A 23,127-nucleotide genomic window follows, 5' to 3' on the forward strand; every position below is an offset into this window, starting at 1 on the left:
CTCTTTTTTTTCTTCCCCCTGTTGGCGGCTTTTGTTTCTTTCACTCTGTATCTGCTGCTTGTGTCCTTTGCTCACGTTTTAGTACGAATTTAGTCTTTTTGGTTTTGATTTGACAGAACTCTTTATTTAACAGGAACTGAACGCTTTATTGCGTATGTGGCAAATAACTGTCCGTCATCTTGTCTTTTGCCTTTGCTTACGATATTTTACAGTGTTGGCACAATCAAATCAGCGTTTCCTTTCATGGTTTCTGCTTCTAAGGAGATGCCGAGAAAATCATCCTCTCCTCCCAGATTAAAAACACGTGTTTTCTTATTTGTCAGAGTATGTTAACGGTTTTACATTTTCTTTTACCAAATATTTAATCCCTTTAGAATTTACGGTTTGCGATATACCCTATAATTTGAGTTTTCTTTTTTCCAAATTAACTGCACTGTCTTACAACTCAAGCACAGTTGCTTCTCAATTCTGTTTGATCATTGTCTGTTGGAGCACATGAATATCTAAAAATCATTTTAGGTAATAGGTTCGGTTGTCATCTCCAGCAAACATTTTCCACTAGAACAGCTAATAGTAAAGTTGACACAAAGCGATAAAAGGAACAGATCCTTTGCAGATCATTTTCTAAATCCCCCCACGTCATTCCCACGAATAGGTAGGAGATAGGAAAAGTCTTTCCCTCCAGTAGCCTCTTCTTGTTGATAGCTTAGGTTTCGGTCGTATTTCTGCATCTGGTCATCACAGATCTCAAAGCTGTTTCTTCTTACTTTTTCTCCCCCCGCCCCCGTCCACCAACTCTGGGAACCCACAACCTCAGGTACCTGGGTTCTCCCCCTCACGCTCCTGACCTGTCTGTCATACCTTCGCTTGCTCTCCTCTCTTCATGACACCCCATGTTTTCCTTCCCTGTCCTACATCCCTCTTTCCTCCCACATCATAGTGCATATGACTATGCAATCTTTCCCTATAATTTTATTGGGTAGAAAACTTTCCTATTTCCTAAATGTATCATTTCTTCTAGGAAATCACTACTTGCAGGCCCAGCTTGTATTTATTAGGTGTTAACATGTTAGGTGCTGAGGATACGGAAGTAAAAAGGCTTTGCATGCCTTTGAGGAATTACCGTAGCCAAGGTAACAGATATGGGTACAGACCATTCAAATCATTCTTTGGCCTTATGGGAATTGTTTGGTCAGGTTTTTTTAGTGTGTTCTTGAAAGGAATGAGTTGTCTGTATTTGTCGAACATAGAGTTTTTTTTTAATGTCCATTGGGTCGGTTTTGTTATTTTTGTTATTTGCTTCAAAACTTACAATAACTGTACCTTTCCTGGCTTTTTGACTGCCTACTCTGTCAGTTCCAGAGAGACCGATACGCTGAATCCCGTTATACTTGTGGCTTTGTCTGTTTCTTACAGGTCTGTCAGTTTGGCTTTATATATTTTGAGGATGTGTTTTGGGGCGCATTCAAATTTTAGATTATTATCTCGTCCTGGCACTTCGGACCCTTTTATCGTTATGAAGAAACCTTCATTACCGCTGGTAGTTCTCGCCTCACAGTCTGTTTCGTTTGCGGTCACATTTCCTTGTGTCCATATGCTTCTTTTGCTGGCCGCTTCCCTCAGCCTTTCCACTGCTCCGTTGTTAGATGTGTTTCTGACAAATAATACAGTGTTAGGTTTCGCTGTCTTACTCAATCTGGCAAGTAAATTGTTTAGACCATTTATATGATATGATTATTGATCTTTTGAGTTACAACCCACCTTATTTTGGGTTTTCTATTTGTCTTTCTGTTCTCTGTTTCTCCTTTTCTTATTTATTTTAACATTCCATTTTTCAGGGCACCCGGGTGGCTCAGTCAATTAAGCGTCCAATTCTTGATTTCTGCCCAGGTCACGATCTTACAGTTCATGAGTTCAAGCCCCACATCAGGCTCTGTGCTGACAGTGCAGAGCCTGCTTGGGATTCTGTCTCCCTCTCTCTGCCCCTTCCTCCCCTTCCCTTCCTGTCTCTCAATAAATAAATAAACTTAAAAAAAAAGAACATGCCATTTTTCCTCATACTAGTTTAGAAATTAAACATTTACTTTATTCCTAATCTTTCCATGATTACCCTAGAAATTACTACATTTTAAATGTAATACCTTTGCACCTCCTTCCAGATAATAGAAGTACCTTAGAATACTTTAGCTCAGGCACTTGGGTGGCTCAGTCAGTTGGGCATCTGATTTCAGCTCAGGTCATCTCACGGTCCGTGAGTTCGAGCCCCGCGTCGGGCTCTGTGCCGACAGCTCAGAGCCTGGAGCCTGCTTCGGATTCTGTGTCTCCCTCACTCTCTGTCCCTCCCCCACTCGTGCTCTGTCTCTCTCTGTCTCAAAAATAAACACTAAAAAAAATTTTTTTTAATTAAAAAAGAAAAAGAGATGCTCAGAGTGGTGCATAGGCCTTGGAACATAGTAGTTTATGTGTTGAAATAGATAGTGATGAAATAGGAAGCACTCATAAAATACTTCCTGTCCTTACTAAAACATGACAGGTGTCTTGAGGAAAAGTATTTGTGTGATTATTTAAGTTGCAAGCTGAACCAGCAGCTTTCCTCACAAAATACTATTTCTACTCGAAATAGCCACTTACAAACTGTGCTTACTCACATTTGGATATTTGGCCAACATTTCATCAAAAATGAATAAAGGAAGCCTGTCACCACAAGGAAAATTCTCAGGGGAGAATATTTGTTGTAAATGACAAAGTAGAAGCTTTTCAGTAAAAATTCGAATCTTGGAAAACATATTACAAGTTGATGGCTCGTTAGTACTCTAAGAAATTTGTGATGAGATGACGGTAACACCACCAAATGTGATATTTTAATATTGTACAATGAAATGTGTAAATATTCGGAAGAGCTGCATAATTCAGTGAACCGATATTAAAAACTAATGCATGATGTTATAAAATCATGGGTCGGGGGGCGCCTGGGTGGCTCAGTCGGTTAAGCGTCCGACTTCAGCTCAGGTCACGATCTCGCGGTCCGTGAGTTCGAGCCCCTCGTCAGGCTCTGGGCTGATGGCTCAGAGCCTGGAGCCTGCTTCTGATTCTGTGTCTCCCTCTCTTCTCTGCCCCTCCCCCATTCATGCTCTGTCTCTTTCTGTCCCCAAAATAAGTAAACATTTAAAAAAAATTAATAAAAAAAAAATCATGGGTGGGTAAAATAACTATTCAGAGCGTTAGCACATCAATGAGTATAAAAAGCTGTGATACGGGGGCGCCTGGGTGGCTCAGTCGGTTAAGCGTCCGACTTCGGCTCAGGTCATGATCTCGCAGTCCGTGAGTTCAAGCCCCGCATCAGGCTCTGTGCTGACTGCTCAGAGCCTGGAGCCTGTTTCGGATTCTGTGTCTCCCTCTCTCTCTGACCCTCCCCCATTCATGCTCTGTCTCTCTCTGTCTCAAAAATAAATAAACATTAAAAAAAAAATTTAAAAAAAAAAAAAAAAAAAAAAAAGCTGTGATACGGTTTCAGATCACACATTGTGACTAACTTAAGAAGCTGTCACTTGTTGCATTTTTGGTGCAGTATCGAAGAATTTACACAATCATCTGAAAAGGCCATGAAAACACTCCTCCCCCCCCGCAGTTACATATGCACACGCTAAGGTGATCTGCAAAAAATACAAAGGTAGTGTTAGTCTTCTCACAAAAATTTTAAAAAGAAAGAAAATGTTACCTGATAACATGTAATGGGTTTATTATTCTTCCTTTTCAATGAATTACTAAAATAATTATTTTTTAATTTCTCAGTTTCGATTTTTAATGTGGCAAATATTGACAGATACAATGCACGTCAACAAAAGTTCTTTGAGTTTTTCAGCGGTTTTTAAGAACGTAGAGTGGTCTCTAAGACCAAAAACTTTGGGAATTGCTACTTCAAAATTTCTTTTAGTAAAGGTCCACTGTGGGCAAGTCCTTAGATCTTGCTTTCTGGAAAATGTCTTTATTTCATCCTTATTCTTGAAAGATGTTTCCAAAGACAAAATGCATTGTTCTTCAACACCTCCAAGATGTTCTTCCACTGTTTTCCAGCTTCATCATTGCTGTGGAGAAGTCAGCTGCCATCTGTCTCTGAAAGTCACTGGTTCCCCCTGCCCCCCGCCCCCCGTGACCCCTCGCCGCTTTTCGGACTTTTCTCTCTATCTATGATGTTTCATTGTTTCACTCTGATATGTCTAGGTGCAGATTTCTTTATCTCGCCTGGGATTTGTTGGGTTTCTTAAGTCTGTGGATTCGTATCTGCCATCACGTCTGTGAACGTCCTCAGATAGTCTTATTAACATTTTGTCTCTGCCCCATTCTTTCTCTAGAATTATGATTAAATGTGTAGTAATTATTAGATATGTAGTAAATTATTCTGTTCTCTCTTTGCCCCTCTAAGCTACATTTTAGATTATTATTCTTCTGTCTTATTATTCAGCTTACAGTTCTCTCATTCTTCTGAGAATAAATTTGAGTCCATTTGTTGTATTTTTCATTTCTAGGTCAGTTTGTTTCTTCAACGTTTATTTATTTTTGGGACAGAGAGAGACAGAGCATGAACGGGGGAGGGGCAGAGAGAGAGGGAGACACAGAATCGGAAACAGGCTCCAGGCTCTGAGCCATCAGCCCAGAGCCCGACGCGGGGCTCGAACTCCCGGACTGCGAGATCGTGACCTGGCTGAAGTCGGACGCTTAACCGACTGCGCCACCCAGGCGCCCCCGTTTGTTTCTTTCAAACCTGCTAGATGACTCTTTATAACCTTCTATTACCTGCAGATAATGTCATGCTTTGCCTTTTCTTTTTTTAATGTTTATTTAGTTTTGAGAGAGAGAGAGTGTGTGAGTGGGGGAGACGCAGAGAGGGGGAGAGAATCCCAAGCAGACGCCACACTCATCATGGATCCCAGTGTGGGGCTCAGTCCCACGAACGTGAGATCACGACCTGAGCCGAAAACAAGAGTTGGACGATTCACGGACTGAGCCACCCAGGTGCCCCTAGTTTTATTTTTTCAAGATTTTATTTTTACGTAATTTCTACATCCGACATGGAACTCAAACTCACAACCCCAAGATCAAGAGTCACACACTCCACTGACTGAGCCAGCCAGGCATCCCTGCCTTTCATTTTTTAAAACAGTGTAAGCAGAGTTGTTTTATAATTAATAATTCTAGTCTCTGTAATCTTCTTGTTCTCCCTGATGCTACCTTGGCTCCTCGTATGTTTGGTTTTCTTTAAGATTATGTGCTGCTTTGTTTCCTAATACTTCTCTGCATTAATAATGTAAGGCCTACGTTTTAAGTTACTTCATCTCACGATGATTAGTGCTGGGTACCTGGGCACATTGCAAGCCCAAAGTACCTTAAATGTAGCGTCCTGGACCACAGATCTAAAAATTCACGAGGCTTTGATTAATTCTTAATCAGTCTAGTGGCCTCTTGGGAGTTTTTAATGTGGGGAGGGAGTTCTGTCAGACTTTCCACGTTGGCAGGCCCCAGGCTTTGAAACCTGTCCTCCTTATCAAAACCAAAGATCAGATTTCCCTCATGCATACGTGCCCTCAGGCTGACACATCTATGTTCTGCTTAACCTCTCTGGTTCCTGCTTTTCCTTTAGTTTTGGTCCCAGCACCTAGATTTCAAACCATTATGGGAAACTACCTCCAAAAACAGCGTGTAAAACTTTAGTCTAGCCATAAAAATACGAAGTGCTTGCACATACGGATATAAATGCCTTAGCAATAACTTTGAACTCCCACCTTACGTATTAGGCAGCACACACCCAGCAAGCGGTGAGAGAGACAGTGTTGTGTAGTTGTTAAGTTCACAGGCTCTGAAATCAGACCGCCCGCGTTTAAATTCTGTCTCCGTCTCGGGGCGCCTGGGGGACTCGGTCGGCTGGGCGTCCGACTTCAGCTCGGGTCATGATCTCACAGCTTGTGCGTTCGAGCCCCACGTCGGGCTCTGTGCCGACAGCTTCGGATTCTGTGTCTCCCTCTCTCTGGCCCCCCTCCTCCCTGCCCCTGCTCTGTCTCTCAAAACTGAATAAACATTTTAAAAAAAATTTAAATTCTGGCTCCGTCTCCTAGCAGTCTGTGAATTTGTACAGGATACTTCATCTCTCTGTGCCCTGCTTTGCGAAAGGACAGTCGTAGGTGTGTTTACCTCATGGGGCTGACATGAGGATCGAGGGAGTAAGGCACGTGAGTATTTAGCACAGTGCCCACCGTGCCGTTGGCTTTCAAGTGCTTAGAATATGCAGTACTTAGTAGGAGTCCAGTCAGTATGCACTGTGAGTTGTGTTAAGCGTTACTGAGCGTCTTCTCCACCAACAGCCTGTGTTACATTTTCTTGGTTTTTGGCTACGTTCGAGTCAGCAAGACAGTCCTACTCGTAACTCAAATGGAAAACAGTTAGCATTAATTATTCGTTTACATGGCAAAATTTTTAAGATAGTTTAACGTTTTACAAGCTTCTAATCAGAATAGCAAAGAATCGATGCTCCGTAGTGGAGTGCTTTGTCAACCAAGACTCTGAGAAGGTAGAAAAGCATACAGGCCTGGTAATGGCGATGTGGGGTTGTCATGAGCAACAGCCGTGCATATAATGCTGGCGTTCACACTCTACATTTGATGGTGTTTGACACGTTTCTCTGAATTCAGGTTCTCACTGTGACCCTCAGAGGCAGCCGTCTGTATTTCCACAGTGTTGATCAGCAAAGCAGGGCTTGGAAAGGTTAGTGTCGGATAGTAGGAAGAGGAGATAGGTTGGTGCAGTCATTTTAAGGAACAGCTTGGGATTCCTGGTGAAGGTGAGAATGTGCATGCCCTGTGACCCAGCAACTTCATTCCTGGGAAGATAGCCTGGGGAAGTTCTGGAACGCGTCCCAAGTTAACATGTAACATTTACGGGATAGTATGTTTTAGCCTCAGTGAGGGAATGGGCACAAACCCTTTGGCTTTATTCATAACCATGGTACAGCACTCCAAGTAAAATGAAAAATACAGATCTATGTGTATCAGTGTGGATGAATCAAGGGACATAAAACTAAGTGGGACACTGGCAGGTAAGTTCTGGAGACCTAATGCAAAGAGATTATAGTCAACAGTGCCGTATTAGAAGCTTCCAAGTGGCTAAGAGAGTAGATCCGAAATGTTCTAAACACAAAGACAAATAATTATGTGACATGACAAAGGTATTAGCTGATTATGAGCTACAGTAATCAGTGTAACATATAAATGTACCAAACCAACACTCCGTATATCTCAAACTAACACAAGGTTATATGTCCGTTATATCTCAATTAAAAAAAAAAAAAAGGAAAACTAGTTGCAAAGGATAAATATGGTGTCATATTGTGTATATAGTCAAAGAGCATGAAACAGGAGCACAGTATATGTTGTTTGTGGGCATCTACAAAAAGCAGAAATACAAAAAGGTACCCGCCAGCTTGAGGACAGCAGTTATTTCCGGACGAGGGAGATCTAAGCAAATGTGGCCAAGGACCGATGACCAGTTAGCTCTGTTTCCTAAGCTGTGATACTGGTTTTCTCTCTGCTTGAAATTATATATAACTTTTTTTTTTTCAAATAAGGAAACGTTTTTTAAAAAATGAAAGAGTTTTGGAATCCAATAGACCTTGGTTCAAAGCCTGCCACCCATTTGCCCCATTCCTTCCTCTCTCCAATCCCGTGTCCTCATCTGTGAAATGGGATCACGGTAACTTGGTTTGAGGACCGGTGGAGGTGACACGCGTACAGTGTCCAGGATCATACCTACCTTCGTACAGGTGCTCGGGCACCGCACCCTCGAGCGCCTTCCCCGGCTCACGCGGCCAGCCTGGGGCCGACCGAGGCTCCGAGCTCGTATGTCCGGGCTGGAGTCCCTGCCGGTGAGTCCTGGGGACGCACGTGTTCCGGGAGGGGCCGCACCTCCCCGCCCGGCTCCGCCAGCTGCAAGGACGCAGGAAGGGAGCCCGGCCGGCCTCGCCCGCCCCCGGGAGCACCCCTCACTCCCGCCACGGACCCTTCTCCCCCCGGCCTGACTCTGACCAAGTCCGGTGGGGCCCCGGATGCTCGCTCGGAAGAGAGTTTTGCTCCTAGAAGAAGAAAGTTACTCTGTGATAACGTTTTAAATGCCTGGTGTGAGCGCGCTAGCCTGTCGTGACTTCTCCCTTTTTCTGTCTCTCGTTGACAGCGTCATCAGCAAAGTGGTCCCGGCGCCCGAAGCCAAGCCGGCCCCTTCTCTGAGCAGACCCAAGACCCCGCCGCCCGCAGCCGCCCCGGCCCCCGCGCCCGTGCACGTGGCCCCCGCCCCGGTGCCTTCGCCGCTCCTCCCGCCGTCGGCCGCGGCCCCCGCCCTGATGCCCGCCCCGGCCCCCGCCGTCTCTGGCGCCGGATCGTCCAAGGCCCCGGTCCGGAGCGTGGTGACGGAGACCGTGAGCACTTACGTGGTGCGCTGCCCTTTGCGTGTGCACGCTTGCGGGGAGGGGGGGCCCAGAGCGCACTCTTCCCCCGCGACGGGGCTTCCCGCCGCCCCGCGGGTCGTGTGTGTCACTCCCGGATGTCGGACGCGGCCCTTGAGGCCTGGAAAGGCATTTCCATTGCACATGCAAGCCTTGGGCTGAAGGGCATGAAGGCATTGACGTACTTAGTCTCCCCAGACGTCACGGCATCGCCTGCCGTTCCTTTGTGCCGTTTCCTACCGCCCAGCGTCCGCGTCGAAGTATCGAGATGAACAGTGTGATTCGGTCCCCCGTTGGAGTTCTCCATCCGGCGGTGACATTGCTCACGGACGCGTAGAATTTACATAACGTACACGGATCCTCGGGGCCCGCCGCCGGCCCCAGGTAGCCGCACGGCTGACAGCGCTTGGCGGGCCGAGGCCCCGAGTATGCCAGGCTTGCGTGTTAAATGGAAATGAACTTCCGGACACAGCTTCCTGGGTGTCCAGGCGTGTCCTCGAATGAGTTCCCGTCGCTGTCCTGGGACCGTTTCCAGCTGTTTTCCCCGGACCTAATAGCGTCAGGTCCCACTCTAAAGCCTGAAGTCAATCTCGTAGTGAAGGAGTGTCTTTATAAACACGTCCTTTGGGCACCGTGGAGTGACATACACACGACAGAGGGATTTGAGGCACTTCCAGGCGCGCGGGGTCCCGGTACGGATCTGACCACCAACTACGCAGACTGGGATCTGTCCGCTTACTGATGGCCCAGATCTGTCTGAATTGATGTGATTGGCCAGTAGGACTCGTGGTGTTTGGTGCACATCGGGTAAATATTATCTTTCTTGAAGGTATTTTAGGAGGAAATTTCAAGAAATAAATATTTTAGGCACTATAATGATAGGATGAGACGGAAATCCCAAAGGTATTGAGAGACGACATAAAGGTGTGAAAAATTAACAGAAAAATACTAAGTTGGCAACTCAAGACAAAAATAGAAGATGTGATAAAAATCTGTGGTCATCAAATTGGCCCATTCTCGCGGCACCCAGGTGGCTCAGTCAGTTAAGCATCCGATACAGATTGATTTCGGCTCGGGTCCTGACCTCACAGTTTGTGCGTTCAAGCCCCACATCGGGATCCGTGCTGACAACCCAGAGCCTGCCAGGGATTCTGTCTCTCTCCCTCTTTCTCTTCCCCTCCCCCTGCTTGCTCTGTCTCTCCATCAAAATTAATTAATTAATTTAAAAAAAAAATTTGACCTGGGGCACCTGGGTGGCCCAGTCAGTTGAGCCTCTGACTTCAGCTCAGGTCATGATTTCACCATATGTGAGTTCGAGCCCCACCTCAGGCTCTCTGCTGTCAGCGCAGAGCCCTCTTCGCTCTGTCCCCCTCTCCCTCGGCCCCTCCCCTGCTCATGCTTTCTCTCTCAAAAATAAACATTTTAAAGAAATTGGGCCATTCAAGGACCAAGTTCTAGGTGTTTAACTGAGGGCACATCACCCCAAGATGGGCTGATGAGGAAAGTTTACTTAACCTCTTCGGTCTCCATTGCTTCATCTGTAATTAGGGGGTTCGGGTGAGACTAGATGATCAGTACAGGATGTTATAGCCTAGTTTCCGGTTCTCAGTGGATTTTCGGGCTTCCTCCCCGGAGATGAATCTGACTGGCATGGATAACATGGAAGCAAAGCCTCTTTATCTCCTCGGCGACATTTTGTAGACAGAAGACAAAACGTGTGATCTGGAGGAAAAACATAGGCAGTAGGGCAAAAAGGCTGATTTTGTGACTGCCTAACAGTGGGACTTTGGAACTGTCACTTCGGTTCCCCTAGCTCCAGCCCCCCCTTCTTAACCTACCCAGGGCTCGTTTCAGGATGGCTGAACAAAGTCAGATGTTTGAAAGAACTCGGTACCCTGGTTGCTGTTAGTTATTAAGGATGCTCTGGCAAATTTCTCAGCAGCAACAGAGTCACGGCCCTCTAATTTCAAGAGAGGTCAACCAGCCAGCCGGGCTGGCCATGCATGGCAGCTTCAGGGCATAGGGTGCTGGACCAGGGTTAACCCCAGAGAGCTGGCACACGGTAACAGGCGGTTCTCTCCCCTCAGAGTTAGAGAGGGCTGAATCAGATGCAGCTGCCCACAGGTTTCTTTAGGAAGCTTCCGTATCAGGTAGCTTGCCTTCAGTAGACTTCCAAAAATGGTGGCCTTCAAATAGCCCATCAGTGGAAGGAAACATGTTCCCCCACGACCCCCGTCGCACACCACGAAAGCCACTCTTTCTGCATTCTAGTCAGGGTACTATCTGCAAGTGTAGGCACAGACCACACCTGCAGCACAAACTCATCGAGACTACTGGCCGCGTTATTATAAACACTTTTGAAAAGTAGCTAGGAGTCGTGGCTGGTTTTTGAAGGCTCATCCTAGATTTGTTTCTTCCAAGCGGGTTTTGTAACCGTGGAATTTGAGGCAGTGATATCATTAGGGATGCTTCCTATTGGGAACAGCTCAGTTCAGTAAAGCAAACTCCAGGGCACCGCACATTTATGGCAGAATAACGTTAACATGTGTAGCTCGTTGGCCTCTCGCATCCCTCCTTTTATTTGCCCTTTAGTTGTTGTGCTTTACTGAAAATGTCATAAAGGGAATGGAAAGTTACTTAGTAACAGCTCTTTTATATCCTTGATCTTATCAGCTAGTTCAGGACAAGTGCCTGGCTAATAAGTAATAAGGTGATCCACGCACATTTGGCTGGATTCAGTAATTCCACGTCTGTGAACGTGACTGAGGAAATTGCATATACTTGAGCTCTGTAGCTTTCAAAAATATCAACTGTTACGGCCATAATGACCCTAAACGTTACCAACTTAACATGTTGACACTAGTTTTTTTAGATAAAAGTGGCCATGGGTCATACTGCTCATAGAACTGGTTATAAAAACACCTTGTTTTTGTGACTTACAGGAGAGTTTAAAACACTCATTAGAAGGGTGCCTGGGTGGCTCAGTGGCTAAAGCGTCCGACTTCTGCTCAGGTTATGATCTCGCGGTTTCTGAGTTCGAGCCCCTGGTCGGGCTCTGCACTGACAGCTCCGGGCAGGAGCCTGCTTCTAATTCTGTGTCTCCCTCTCTATCTCTGCCCCTCCCCCACTTGCACTCTGTGTCTCTCAGTCTCTCAAAAATAAATACATGTTAAAAAAAATTAAAATACTCATTAGAAATGCCTTCTCCATGGGGCGCCTGGGTGGCGCAGTCGGTTAAGCGTCCGACTTCAGCCAGGTCACGATCTCGCGGTCCGTGAGTTCGAGCCCCGCGTCGGGCTCTGGGCTGATGGCTCGGAGCCTGGAGCCTGTTTCCGATTCTGTGTCTCCCTCTCTCTCTGCCCCTCCCCCGTTCATGCTCTGTCTCTCTCTGTCCCAAAAATGAATAAACGTTGAAAAAAAAATTAAAAAAAAAAAAGAAAGAAAGAAATGCCTTCTCCTTGAGTATTTAGCAGCTCCTTTCTGTCCCCTGTGGATCCCAGGGTACTGATGATCGCGATCATGGCCTTAGCAAATTGTCAAGCCATTTTTTCCTCTTTTCAGTTTAACTTGTTTATTAGGTTCCTAGTGTAAAGTCATCGTTCTTACGTTGCCCTCTCTTTGGTTTTTTTCCCCCATTCCGCCTGGTTGCCCCCTCTTCCCTCCCTCCCACCCCCTACTTAAAAACCTCAGATCCGAGATGAGTGGGGGAATCAGATCTGGATCTGTCCCGGGTGCAACAAGCCGGACGACGGCAGTCCCATGATCGGCTGTGACGACTGTGACGACTGGTACCACTGGTGAGCGCTGCGGGCGGGACTCGGGCAGGCGCACGAGTGACGGGTCCCTTCCGGACCCCCTCCCGGCGCCACTGCTGTCCTGGGAGCCGCCTGAGGAGCAACAGCACAATAAGATTACGATGTCATTAGTGTTAAGTGCAGAAATCAGGAATCTCTGGACGGTTGTTCTGCAGCCTAAATTCCACATGTTTTGTTTAGCTTATATGTCCTTCTAGTTTAAAAAAAAGGGGGGGGTGGTGGTAAAGGTTTCCCTTTCCTTGCTTTCCAGTAACTTTCTGTAAGCTGCAGCACTTGACAGGAACATCGAGGTAACCCCTTGGCATACACGTCACAAAGCGCAGGCATGAACGGAGGCGTGTCTGCTCTTGACAGCTCCCCGCCGGCTCCCCCACACTAGAGAAGCATCCAGAATGCGTGCAAATCACCCTCTCACCGCACAGTGTAAAGATCAGATGTAGACAGACGGAAATCCGTTCGGCCACGGGACACAGGACACCCAGGAGATAAACACGGGTCGCTGCTCGGCAAAACCAGGCCGCTGGTGGCTGCAGGGAGCCCTCCTTCATTCCTGCAGCGGGGCCTCGGGGAGGGCCCCGGCCCGAGAGGGGAGGCCACAGCCTGACGGGGGAGGCCACGCGGCAGCCCTGCTCCGGGAGCTAGAGCTGTTGTGGCCTGGGCTCGGCTGAACATCCTAGAGGCGTAAAAATCGTTTAATTGTTTAAACTGACTTAAAATTTTTTTTCAATTAAAACAATTGCTTCAGAACATAGGGAGGCAATCTGCACATAAGTGAAGTTTGGTTATCCAAACAAATGCCTTTTTCTTTCTCCTTTCCAACCACGTAGGCCCTGTGTGGGAATAATGGCCGCACCCCCGGAAGAAATGCAGTGGTTCTGCCCCAAGTGCGCCAACAAGAAGAAGGATAAGAAGCACAAGAAGCGGAAGCACCGGGCACACTGACCGGGCACGTTGACGCCGCGCGGCGCCCGCGAGCCTCGGAGGGAGGGGCCGCCGGCGTCGGGAGGCCGAGGACGCATGCGCCGGCGCCGGCTCCGCCCCGGCCAAGCGGCGTGTGACGGAGGGCCGCGTGACGGGCGAGGACGGCCACGCCCCCGCTTTCTATTACCAGTGACAAGTATTATTAATAAAAAGACCGTAATCCTCCCTTTTGATTTTCTTTATTCTCTCTCCAGGGCCTTTTCATTAAGGTTATTAGACGAGAAGATAAAGTGTAAGCTGCCTCGACTGTAATTTAAGGACATCGTCCGTCTGTATACAGTTTGCGACCTCTCTCCCGCTCTAGTGAGATAATCCTAATACCAGAAAAGGAGCTCCGGACGGAGTGTTGCTAAATATTTTTGTGACGAGAATATATGAAGCTTCCCCGTGCCCCCTCCCCCCGTTTTTAGTACTAACATGTAAAATGTTCAGGCTTTTGTGAAATACCTTCTATTTTTTAAGAAAAAGGTTTCTATCATGTCCCGTTTGCTTTGGCGCAGATTATTTTTGTTGACTCGCACGCATTTTCTACGTTGGTCGCATCCTAGCCGTGCCCTTCTCGAAACTGCTGGCGTTCTCCTCACTGCTCCTACACTTCATCGACTTGTATAAAACCTCCCAGACTATAGAAGATCTCCCCTGCTGTAAATAATAAATATTTATGAAGTAGTTATTTTTTAAATTTTTATCGTGTTTAATTCTGGCTTTCTCTGGAATCCACCGTGATTTCAGCCATGTCTGTAATTCCTGCTGTACATAAGCGAAGAAGGCTAGAAAACAGAGCCATAGTTCCGAGTGATCTACCTTGAGCTGGCCCCGCACCGGGCCCCCGCACGCCGTGGGCACCGGGGCCCTAGCAGTTGAAAGGAAAACAAGGCAATTTAAATTTGTAGTCCATGATTCGAAATCGTTTTGTTATCTGTACGTCTCTTTGACTGACTTTTATTAAACGGACGTGTAGATTCCCCCGAGAGAAAACAAAAACAAAAACAAAACAAAAAACATATACTGTAGCATTTTGTGTTTATATTGTTTTATTTCTGCAAATCTGTTCATGGAGATTGTGGTTTAAGGCTGAAATGAAGTATATTATGAATTTTTTTTCTTAAAGAAAACTCATCAAATTTCAGGGTATCACAAAACTTTATTATATTACTATACTGCCCACTATTTATTATATGTTATAGATGTCTGAGAGATAAACCAAATATTTTATTTTTAATGTAAAACATCAAATTTAACTTTATTAGCATATTTTAGCAACTTTGGAATAAATATGGACTTTTACTTGATTTTGAAATAATCCCGATTTGGGCCAGTGTAATGGATATCTTGAATGCTAGAATACGGGCTTTGAACCTAATACAAATATATTAATAGAAATTGTGATTTTTTTTTTAATGCCAAGTAAATTGCTATTAGTGTATGAATTAGTCATATTTTAAAACTTATTATGTGGTTAGAGAAATGAGGTTTTCTGCCATGAATGTTAAATTGCAAATCAGTGGAAATGGAACCGACCTTTTAAGGGCGCAGTATTTCACTGCCCTCCTTGTTCTAGAAGCCAAAATGTTTCTCTCCCTACAAGGAAACGAAGCATCCGTGTTGAGATATGTGTTTTTTGTTTTACTGATTTGAGATCATCGTAAATACTTTATACAGTATTTTCACATGCACAAATATACCCATTAGTGCTTTTTGGAGAGGGATGGGGGGTGGGGAAGTGCAAAATAAAGATTATTGGCTATTTCATAGTTTGCTTTTCCATTTTCTTTATTTAGGATTTAGTTCTTGAGGCACGGTCAGTGGATCTGAAGTTGCCACGTTTAAGTGAGCCGGTCATGCTACTGAAAAAAGAATGGAGGTGCCTATATATAACTTTCTCCCCAATCCTACTGTCGAGAGACTTCAGCCCATAATACATTGAAGGAATTTCAATCAGTCGTTGTCCCTTGCTATTTCATGGTTGCTTTCCTAAATCCAGTCCATGATTTTATAAATGGCCTTTGCAATAATAAAACCAAAGAATCATTTTCAGGGGGCCGGAGAGCTCGAGGGATTAGTAATGGAATACAGAGCCTTTCACCTCTAGGTCAGTGAGTTGAATCCAGTCCGGGTCACCAGAGACTCAGAGTCGTTACCATCTTCTGGCTGCCCAGCGGCCTGTGCGAAACGGGCCGGTGGCCTCAGTCTCGAGCAGACGGCCGTCCCGGGCACCCACCAAAGGAAGTTCAGGAAACTGCACGGGGAAACGTGGGCGCGAAAATAAAACACCCGTGTCACAAAGCAGGGTGGGACGGCTGGGCATAGCCCTGCTCCGTGGAGTTGCATGCAGAAAAACAGATCTGTATCTTACAGACCGTACAGAGTGGAGGGGATTCGCGTTGCTTAACGGAGCCCAAAGAAATCGGCGAAGACATGGCCCATACTGGGCAGGAGCGGAGAGGGACACGGGAAAGACCGTACAGTCCGGAGCAAAGCTTCAGGGGGCTCCAGGCATGAGAGGACAGCGCGTCTCGACTCCCACCGGCGAAGACCGGCAGAGCAGCGGCAGTGTTAGAAGTGCCGTGACAGAACGGGACGCCAGGGGACGCAAAGGCTCTGCCTCTGCAGCGGTGGCACGCTTCCCGGTGTCCTCACTGCAGCGCCATCTGCCCTGGGCGGTCCACACTCTAGCCGAGGGGGACGGGAGGGGGGGACACATCCGGGTAGTGATTTTATTGAAGGAGGTGGTATTTAAGAAGCAGAGACACCCTCACTCTTGGAAACAAACTCCGGGGATGAGAGCGTCTGCCCGCGGAGCCCCACGTGGCCGGCAGAGCACGACTTCTGGGACCCACACGGGGTTTCTCCTCCGAAGGCGTCTGCGGCCAAGTACAGTGAAGATCTTTATCCTCCGGCTGATTTCGTGGTTGCAAACGTCCCGAAGAAAATCGGAGGGCATCGGAGCGTTCTGCCTTCGTCGGGCTTCTTTTCAGAGATAAAATACAGTGCCTTCCTTCACTGTATCACCTAAACCGCCTTTGTTCCCTTTTCAATAGGACGGTCCAACAAAGACCCACCGACCAAAGTAAAGCATAAAATGAACACCGAGATGTGGAAACGTCGCCAGTGGGAATGCTAATGAGTGAGGTTCACTAAAGGCACGCGGGCTAGGTTTTCAAGACAGATGCTTTTATAGTCCATCTCTTTAGATCACAGCACTTTTCTCTGGAAGGTTGGAGTCTGAGAGTAGAGGAGCTCCCCCGACGGAGGAAGGAGACAGATAATGTTCCAATAAGGGCTCTTTCCACAGCAGGGTCAGCCGCTCCTGTCTCGCATCAGTGGTAGCTCAGACGTACGGAGTGACTATTTCGTCCACGCGTGCAGCCCAACAGAAGACACTGGAAATTCGATATTTAGACGGACAGCTGGACAGTTCCTGTGCAACATCACGTCAACATGACATGCGGCTTCCGAATGCTCGGCAGCTCCTTACCCTCTGCATCCGGGACAACCCCGCCGTTAGTTTCTTTTGTAGGACAGTTGTCAATGCTTCCATCTGCTCGGTCGGCAGTTTCCTGGGCGCGCTTCGTGGAAATCGCAAAAATGGGTTAGACCCAAGTTCGGTTTCCCCCGGGGTCTGGCCTGCGAGGTCTGCCGGCCGCTCCTCTTTCTCCGGGCCGCTGCCGCAATATACTTGGCGTTAAAATGTCATCTCGTCGAATCCTGAGAACCTTCCGTGCTATTCCTCTGCCTTTTTTCTTTTTTTTTTTAATTTTTTTATGTTTATTTATTTTTGAGACAGAGACAGAGCATGAATGGGGGAGGGGCAGAAAGAGAGGGAGACACAGAATCCAAAGCAGGCTCCAGGCTCTGAGCTGTCAGCACAGAGCCCGATGCGGGGCTCCAACCCACGGACCGTGAGATCACGCCCTGAGCTGAGAAGTCGGTCACTCAACCAACTGAGCCACCCAGGCGCCCCCCCTCTGCCTTTTTTCTATACATAGCCTTTCACCCCAACCTAGACTGCAAGTGGTTTTGATGCTCGTATAGAACTTTACGCTTCGGAACGTTCGTATTTACAACAAAACATTTAAAAGCTTAGCAAGTGGTCCCATTATGGCAGGAGCTGGCAGAGTTGACATTAGATACGTCTACAGCCACCAGATCTAAATGCGTGAGGCTCTAAGAACAGAAGCAACATATTTGAGGTCCTTTGCCCTAAACAATAACGTCCTGCTACGTCCTTGCAAACTCATCCATATCATGGTGACCTTTTGAAGCTGTGTCGGGGTTTGGGGTCTGGTCCTATTTTTGACTAACTGAATGTTTACAATGAGACGGTCTTGGGCAAAATGATACAAACCTGAAGAACGTCACTGTCCTGTTCTTAATGAGTCACCTGTCGCCGAGGTAAATGCTCTGAAGGAAATGTTTGTGGGGCACCTGGGTGGCTCCGTGGGTTAAGCGTCAGACTTCGGCTCAGGTCATAATTTCAATGGTCCGTGGGTTCGAGCCCCACGTCGGGCTCTGTGCTGACAGCTCAGAGCTTGGAGCCTGCTTTGGATTCTGTCTCTCTCTCTCTCTCTCTCTCTCAAAATAAATAAACATTTTTAAAAGTTTAGAAATGTTTGTGCTGCTTCTAGTTATCTCACTTAGACCCATAGAACTACTTATGAGACAGAGTCCAAAACTATTATTATAAAACTATATCTTTAAAATTTTTTTTTTTTTTTTTTTGTAGGAGAGAGTGTGCGTGAGCAGGGGAGAGGGGCAGAGGGAGAGAGAGACCATCAAGCAGGCTCCACACTCAAGTGCGGGGCCCGAGGCCGGGCTCGATCCACAACCCAGGGGCCCTGACCTGAGCCAAAATCAAGAGTTGGTGACTCAACTAACTGAGCCACCCAGGCGCCCCTCTGATCATTTCTTATATACTGTTTGGAACGTTCGCTAAACTTCTTTTGCTAGCTCTTAGAAAGCGAGTTCTCTGTAAATGAATGTCTAAATAACCAATCCCTCCCCTTTCCTCTCTTCTGTTCCTCTTGAGGTTGCGTTAATACCACTGTCACAAAGACAGACAACAGGCCAGAATGTCTTACGCTTAGCCGTACCCTCGCCCTTCTCCAAAAAGGGCGTCTGCCACAGCCTCTGCCTCTGGGCAGGCACGTCACACACCACGGGGGTGCAAAGGCCAAAGGAGACACGTCCCCAGGGCTGTAGAGAGCTGTCACCGGCAAGCACACTGGAAACGCGTCCCGCACGTCGAGATGGATCCCGGCCGGAAGTTGACGGGAAGGGGACCAGGCCTGCCCGCTGTTTGACCAGCTCTGTCCCCGTCCAGGTGCTCACGGTGTTTTCGATGGGCTTTGCACACGAAACTGATGCTGCTTTTCACATCTTCCCTTTGACACGCGTCTAGACCTTTTTTTACCGAATTGTGAGGAATCTCGCACGATAGTAGCCAAGAGCACACTTTCTTTTTTTTTGTTTTCAGTCAGAACCTGGATTTGAATCGTGGCTCCGATGCCCAATTGCCGAATGAAATTGAATACATTGTTTCTCTAAATTCAGTTTCTTTCTCTGTAAAAAGAGTAAGGACCCCTGCTTTAGATTGTTGTGAAATTTATTTATTTTTTTTTCTTTAATTTTTTTTTTCAACGTTTATTTATTTTTGGGGGGACAGAGAGAGACAGAGCATGAACGGGGGAGGGGCAGAGAGAGAGGGAGACACAGAATCGGAAACAGGCTCCAGGCTCCGAGCCGTCAGCCCAGAGCCTGACGCGGGGCTCGAACTCACGGACCGCGAGATCGTGACCTGGCTGAAGTCGGACGCTTAACCGACTGCGCCACCCAGGTGCCCCATAGATTGTTGTGAAATTGAATGAAATCGAATACCATCTTGTTCATGGTAAGAGCTTAGTATCTATTGTGGCTTTTTCTTTTTGAGCTTAATCCTTGAATATGTATTATCTTGCTCCTTCCATGAATTTTTAGTGTTCTACAAATTCTGGAATGTCTACGAGCCTCAGATTATGGGTTTCAACACCCCACCAAGAGAATGGGTTTTTTTATTTTGTTTTAATGTTTATTTATTTTTGAGAGAGAGAGGGAGTGGGAGAGGGGCAGAGAGAGGGAGACACCAACTCCGAAGCAGGCTCCGGGCTCTGAGCTGTCCCCATAGAGCCCGCCGCGAGACTCAAACCTGCGAACCACGAGGTCATGACCTTAGCCGAAGTTGGACGCTCAACCGACTGAGCCACCCAGGCGCCCCAAGAATGATCTTGATATTACAGTCAAGACTTGAAAAGTTGGACAAGACAGTAACTAGGCCATTTTATTCTCTAATGATTCGATGATGAGACACAGAAGATCACCAGGAGAGCGGCTTCCTCCCAGTGCCCTCTTTCTCCAGAGTGGCCGGTGCGGCTCAGTTTTGATCACGTGTGCGTGGTGAACAGAGGCAGAGAGCGGAGGGAGACATATGTCACTGTCCCACACCCACGTGCATCGCATCCATTAGCGGGGCCGTATGACCAATGTCAACATGCCGCAAGTCAAAATGCAATTGATTTGGCATTGGCATTTTCTAGTTATGCTAAGCAGTCTCGGGGAACTAAACAGAACAGCCAATCGCGGAGAACACGGCACCGTCGCTTTGCTGACGAACGTCAGTCCGTGGATGCAGCCTCTCCTGAACAACCTCAGGTTTTAGTGCAGTAAATGTATCCGATAAGCAGACCTAACTTACACTTCAGATGAGGAGAGAGTTTTCTGAGCCTCAGAAATGTGATACAGCTGTAGGGACGCATTCATGTACAGCACACCCTCTAGTAGAGGAGACACCGTTGCAGCCCTTCTCTGGGGGTTGAGTATTTGGTTCAGGACACAAATATTTGTGCTCCTTAGCCGTTGCCCTCAACCTCGGGGCTCAGGCTGCCGAGGAACATCTGTGAAATGTTCTGTCATTTCTGCACTGTCCAATATGGCAGCCACGGCCACATGGCCTGTTGACCCTTGCGACGTGCCTCCTGGGAAACTGAACTTTTACCTTTACTTCATTTTAACGAATTGAAATTTAAATACCCACAGGCGCCTAGCAGCTGCCACACGGTGTAGCGCAGTTCTAGAACATCTTTACGATTTCCAGGGTTCGTATGCGTACGGACACTGTGTGAGAAGCACTGACGTCACAGCCACACGTTGTAACCATACGCTGCGTTCTGCGCTTTCCGTTTGAAGCAAAGGTGTCCTATGAGATCTATATACTCTTGGAGCTCTAACATTCCATGCTTGAGGTTTGAAAGGTTCTAGGTTCTCTCTGTTGGAGACGCAGTGACACGCACGTGAAGTCTGTCCAATGCCTGTTACCCTGTCAAACCCATAGGTGAAGGGATGTGTGTGTTGGGTCATGGAACCCGCTGGAAACTCCTTCTCCTCAACACTTTTAAAGTGTGGGTGTGGTTTCAGGTGCCAAATAGGCCTTACGTAAAAAAAAAAGAAAGCAAATTAGCAGACAAAAAGTAGGCACGGAAGCTGTCCTTTTTAGATTGTTTACCTCTCGCAAGAGCGAATTTTATTTTGTTTTTATTTTTACTCAATGTTTATTTATTTTTGAGAGAGAAATGAGCATGAGCATGGGGAGGAGCAGGGAGAGAGGGAGACGCAGAAGCCGAAGCAGACTCCAGGCTCTGAGAGCTGTCAGCACAGAGCCCGACGCGAGCCTCGAACTCACGAACTGGGAGAGCACGACCTGAGCTGAAGTCGGACACCCAACCGACCCAGGGTCCCGCAAGAGCAAATTTTATAAGGAACAGCAGAAGGACGTTTCTCCAGCAGGCTGTGGCCTGGGGGGGGGGGGGGGAGTGAGTATATTGACTCACATTTCCTGCACAGGCAGTATCTTTAATTACAAAGGGTCGGATAAAACAACATAGAAGCATTTAGATGGCTTATTGTCAATCAAATGGAAAAAGGCAAGTGGGAGAAAGAGTTTGTTTTCAACTTACTAACAATTTTTCATTAAGTACATACTTGATGTCCCCAGGACTCTGAACCTATGTGCAGAATATCACTTGTCAGTAGTTTGTATTAGACTTTAGCGAAAATTTTGTACCGCATTGATTTACCCATTAAGATGAACACGAGACGTACTGGGTCCGTAGACATGCACTCAATCTGTCGACATCTGAACTGCTCTCCTGACGTCTGCGGCATCCGGGAGGCAACACAGCCCGTTTCAACATCTACCTCATTTCTTGGATGGCTAGTTCTTTTTTCAAACATTTTTACCATCCAAATGATTGCCCCTGAACTTTGTTTCGGATCCCGAAAAACAATAGAGAAGGTCCGCTTATTGATTACAAAATACCTGGCCGATTCGAGGGCTTCGGATTACCAGACCACCAAAACAAAGCTGGCCCACGTTTCAGTTGGTAGTCACAGACAATACAGCAATTTAAGGCAGCAGAAATCCTGACCGGATTCGAAAGATGGATGGTATTTCTGCCATACGAGGTTACTCACCTCTTTTCCCCAGCAACTGGTTAATGTTGATATTAGGCAGGTGCCCACTTTCTCCCTGGAAAGCGTATGAAACTTTGTGTATATGGATTCCTCTGAAGGACGTCTAGCTAAAAGCACATCGTGTCATTCTTACGTACACCTCACAACCCTTCGTACATATATACCTGGGTACAATTTTTGCAATTGTACAATTGTACAATTTTTGCAGGCACGAAAGTCACACTACCTGGCTGCCGTTTTTAATACCCCCCCGGGCCCTTGGAAACAAGAGGAGAGTTTGCAAGCTCCCACGTGGTAAGCATGTGGCTTTAGTGCCCGGAGATCAGAAGAAAAACAAAAGGTTTGGAGGAATAGTAAGGAAAGGTCCAGGTGAGCTCCCCACCTCTCCCAGTCACCGCTCACATGTGACGACAGCTCACATCACTGGAACAAGCCAACTTCAACACAGCCCTTCGCTGGTCTTCGCTGGCGTGGTCAGATTTTTTTTTCCCCCTTTTTCTCCAGCCAGAGAAGCCAGCCTTTCGTACTGAGTCGTGTCAGAAATCGGGCAAACCGTGTGTGCAGAAGACAAGTGGGAACGGCGTGCCTTATGTCAAGGAGCAATTGAGGTTTAAAAAGTGTGCTAGAATTTCAGGAGCTTGATTGTTTAGACTCAGGTGAGGACACGAGCTCTTTGGGCCAAAAAAAAAAAAAAAAAAGAAAAAGAAAAAGAAAAGAAAAGAAAAGAAACATTAATCATGTTGTACCTAAGCCAACCCGCGGATCGGGAATTCAACTATGGAGCTGAGATATTAAGGCGCTGTGGAAATGCGGCCGCGGGGTGAACATGAAAGGGAACATTCCAGATTCCCTGCCCCTCTCACACCTAATCTGATGGAGCCACCCGATGGGTCTGCGCAGGGGTAAACAGAAGCGGCTGCTCAGCCGTCTATCCAGTCTGCTGATGGCTTTTCAATGGACTTCTACTAAAAAGCCAGCTGAAGGATCTCCTGGGATCAGCGTCTGCCCCGATCGGCTCAGCCACCCTGCAGTAACCACCCCCCGCCCCACGGGAAATGCAAAGCACCACGTGATCGCCCAGGTCCACCCGGGCTCTGGTTTCAAGGTCTTTCCTGAAAGTTGGCCACGGAGATAACCTGGTTTCCATGCTATTTATTGCCTAGGAAGGAGGAAGGGTTGGGCCCAACCCCTCTGGGATGTGAGTCTGTGGTTCCAGGGAGTCTGGGGAACCCAATCTCTTGCTTTCAGGACTGAGCTGCGCCATGGAGAGAATCCAGCCAGAGTTCTCTCTTAGAACCAAAACGGGAACTGAGTGACAATAGCTCTTTCTTAGTGGTGACA

General features: G+C 47.1%; 1 protein-coding gene across 1 annotated transcript in view; it reads left to right on the forward strand.

Annotated features, from left to right (window-relative positions):
* TAF3 (TATA-box binding protein associated factor 3) overlaps window positions 1–13,954 on the forward strand; it is a 184,074-nt gene extending 170,120 nt beyond the window's left edge. Inside the window, exons 5-7 of the mRNA XM_047065867.1 lie at window positions 8,218–8,473; window positions 12,176–12,282; window positions 13,128–13,954. Of these exons, the coding sequence (XP_046921823.1) occupies window positions 8,218–8,473; window positions 12,176–12,282; window positions 13,128–13,242 (478 nt within the window). The 3' untranslated portion in view covers window positions 13,243–13,954. The remainder of the gene's footprint in view (window positions 1–8,217; window positions 8,474–12,175; window positions 12,283–13,127) is intronic.
* The last annotated feature ends 9,173 nt before the right edge of the window (window positions 13,955–23,127 follow it).

The sequence above is a fragment of the Lynx rufus genome, unplaced genomic scaffold (genome assembly GCF_022079265.1).
Source record: "Lynx rufus isolate CCGP_SWC_20201006 ecotype Redwood Valley unplaced genomic scaffold, mLynRuf1.p SCAF_7, whole genome shotgun sequence".
Classification (NCBI taxonomy): Eukaryota; Metazoa; Chordata; class Mammalia; order Carnivora; family Felidae; genus Lynx; species Lynx rufus.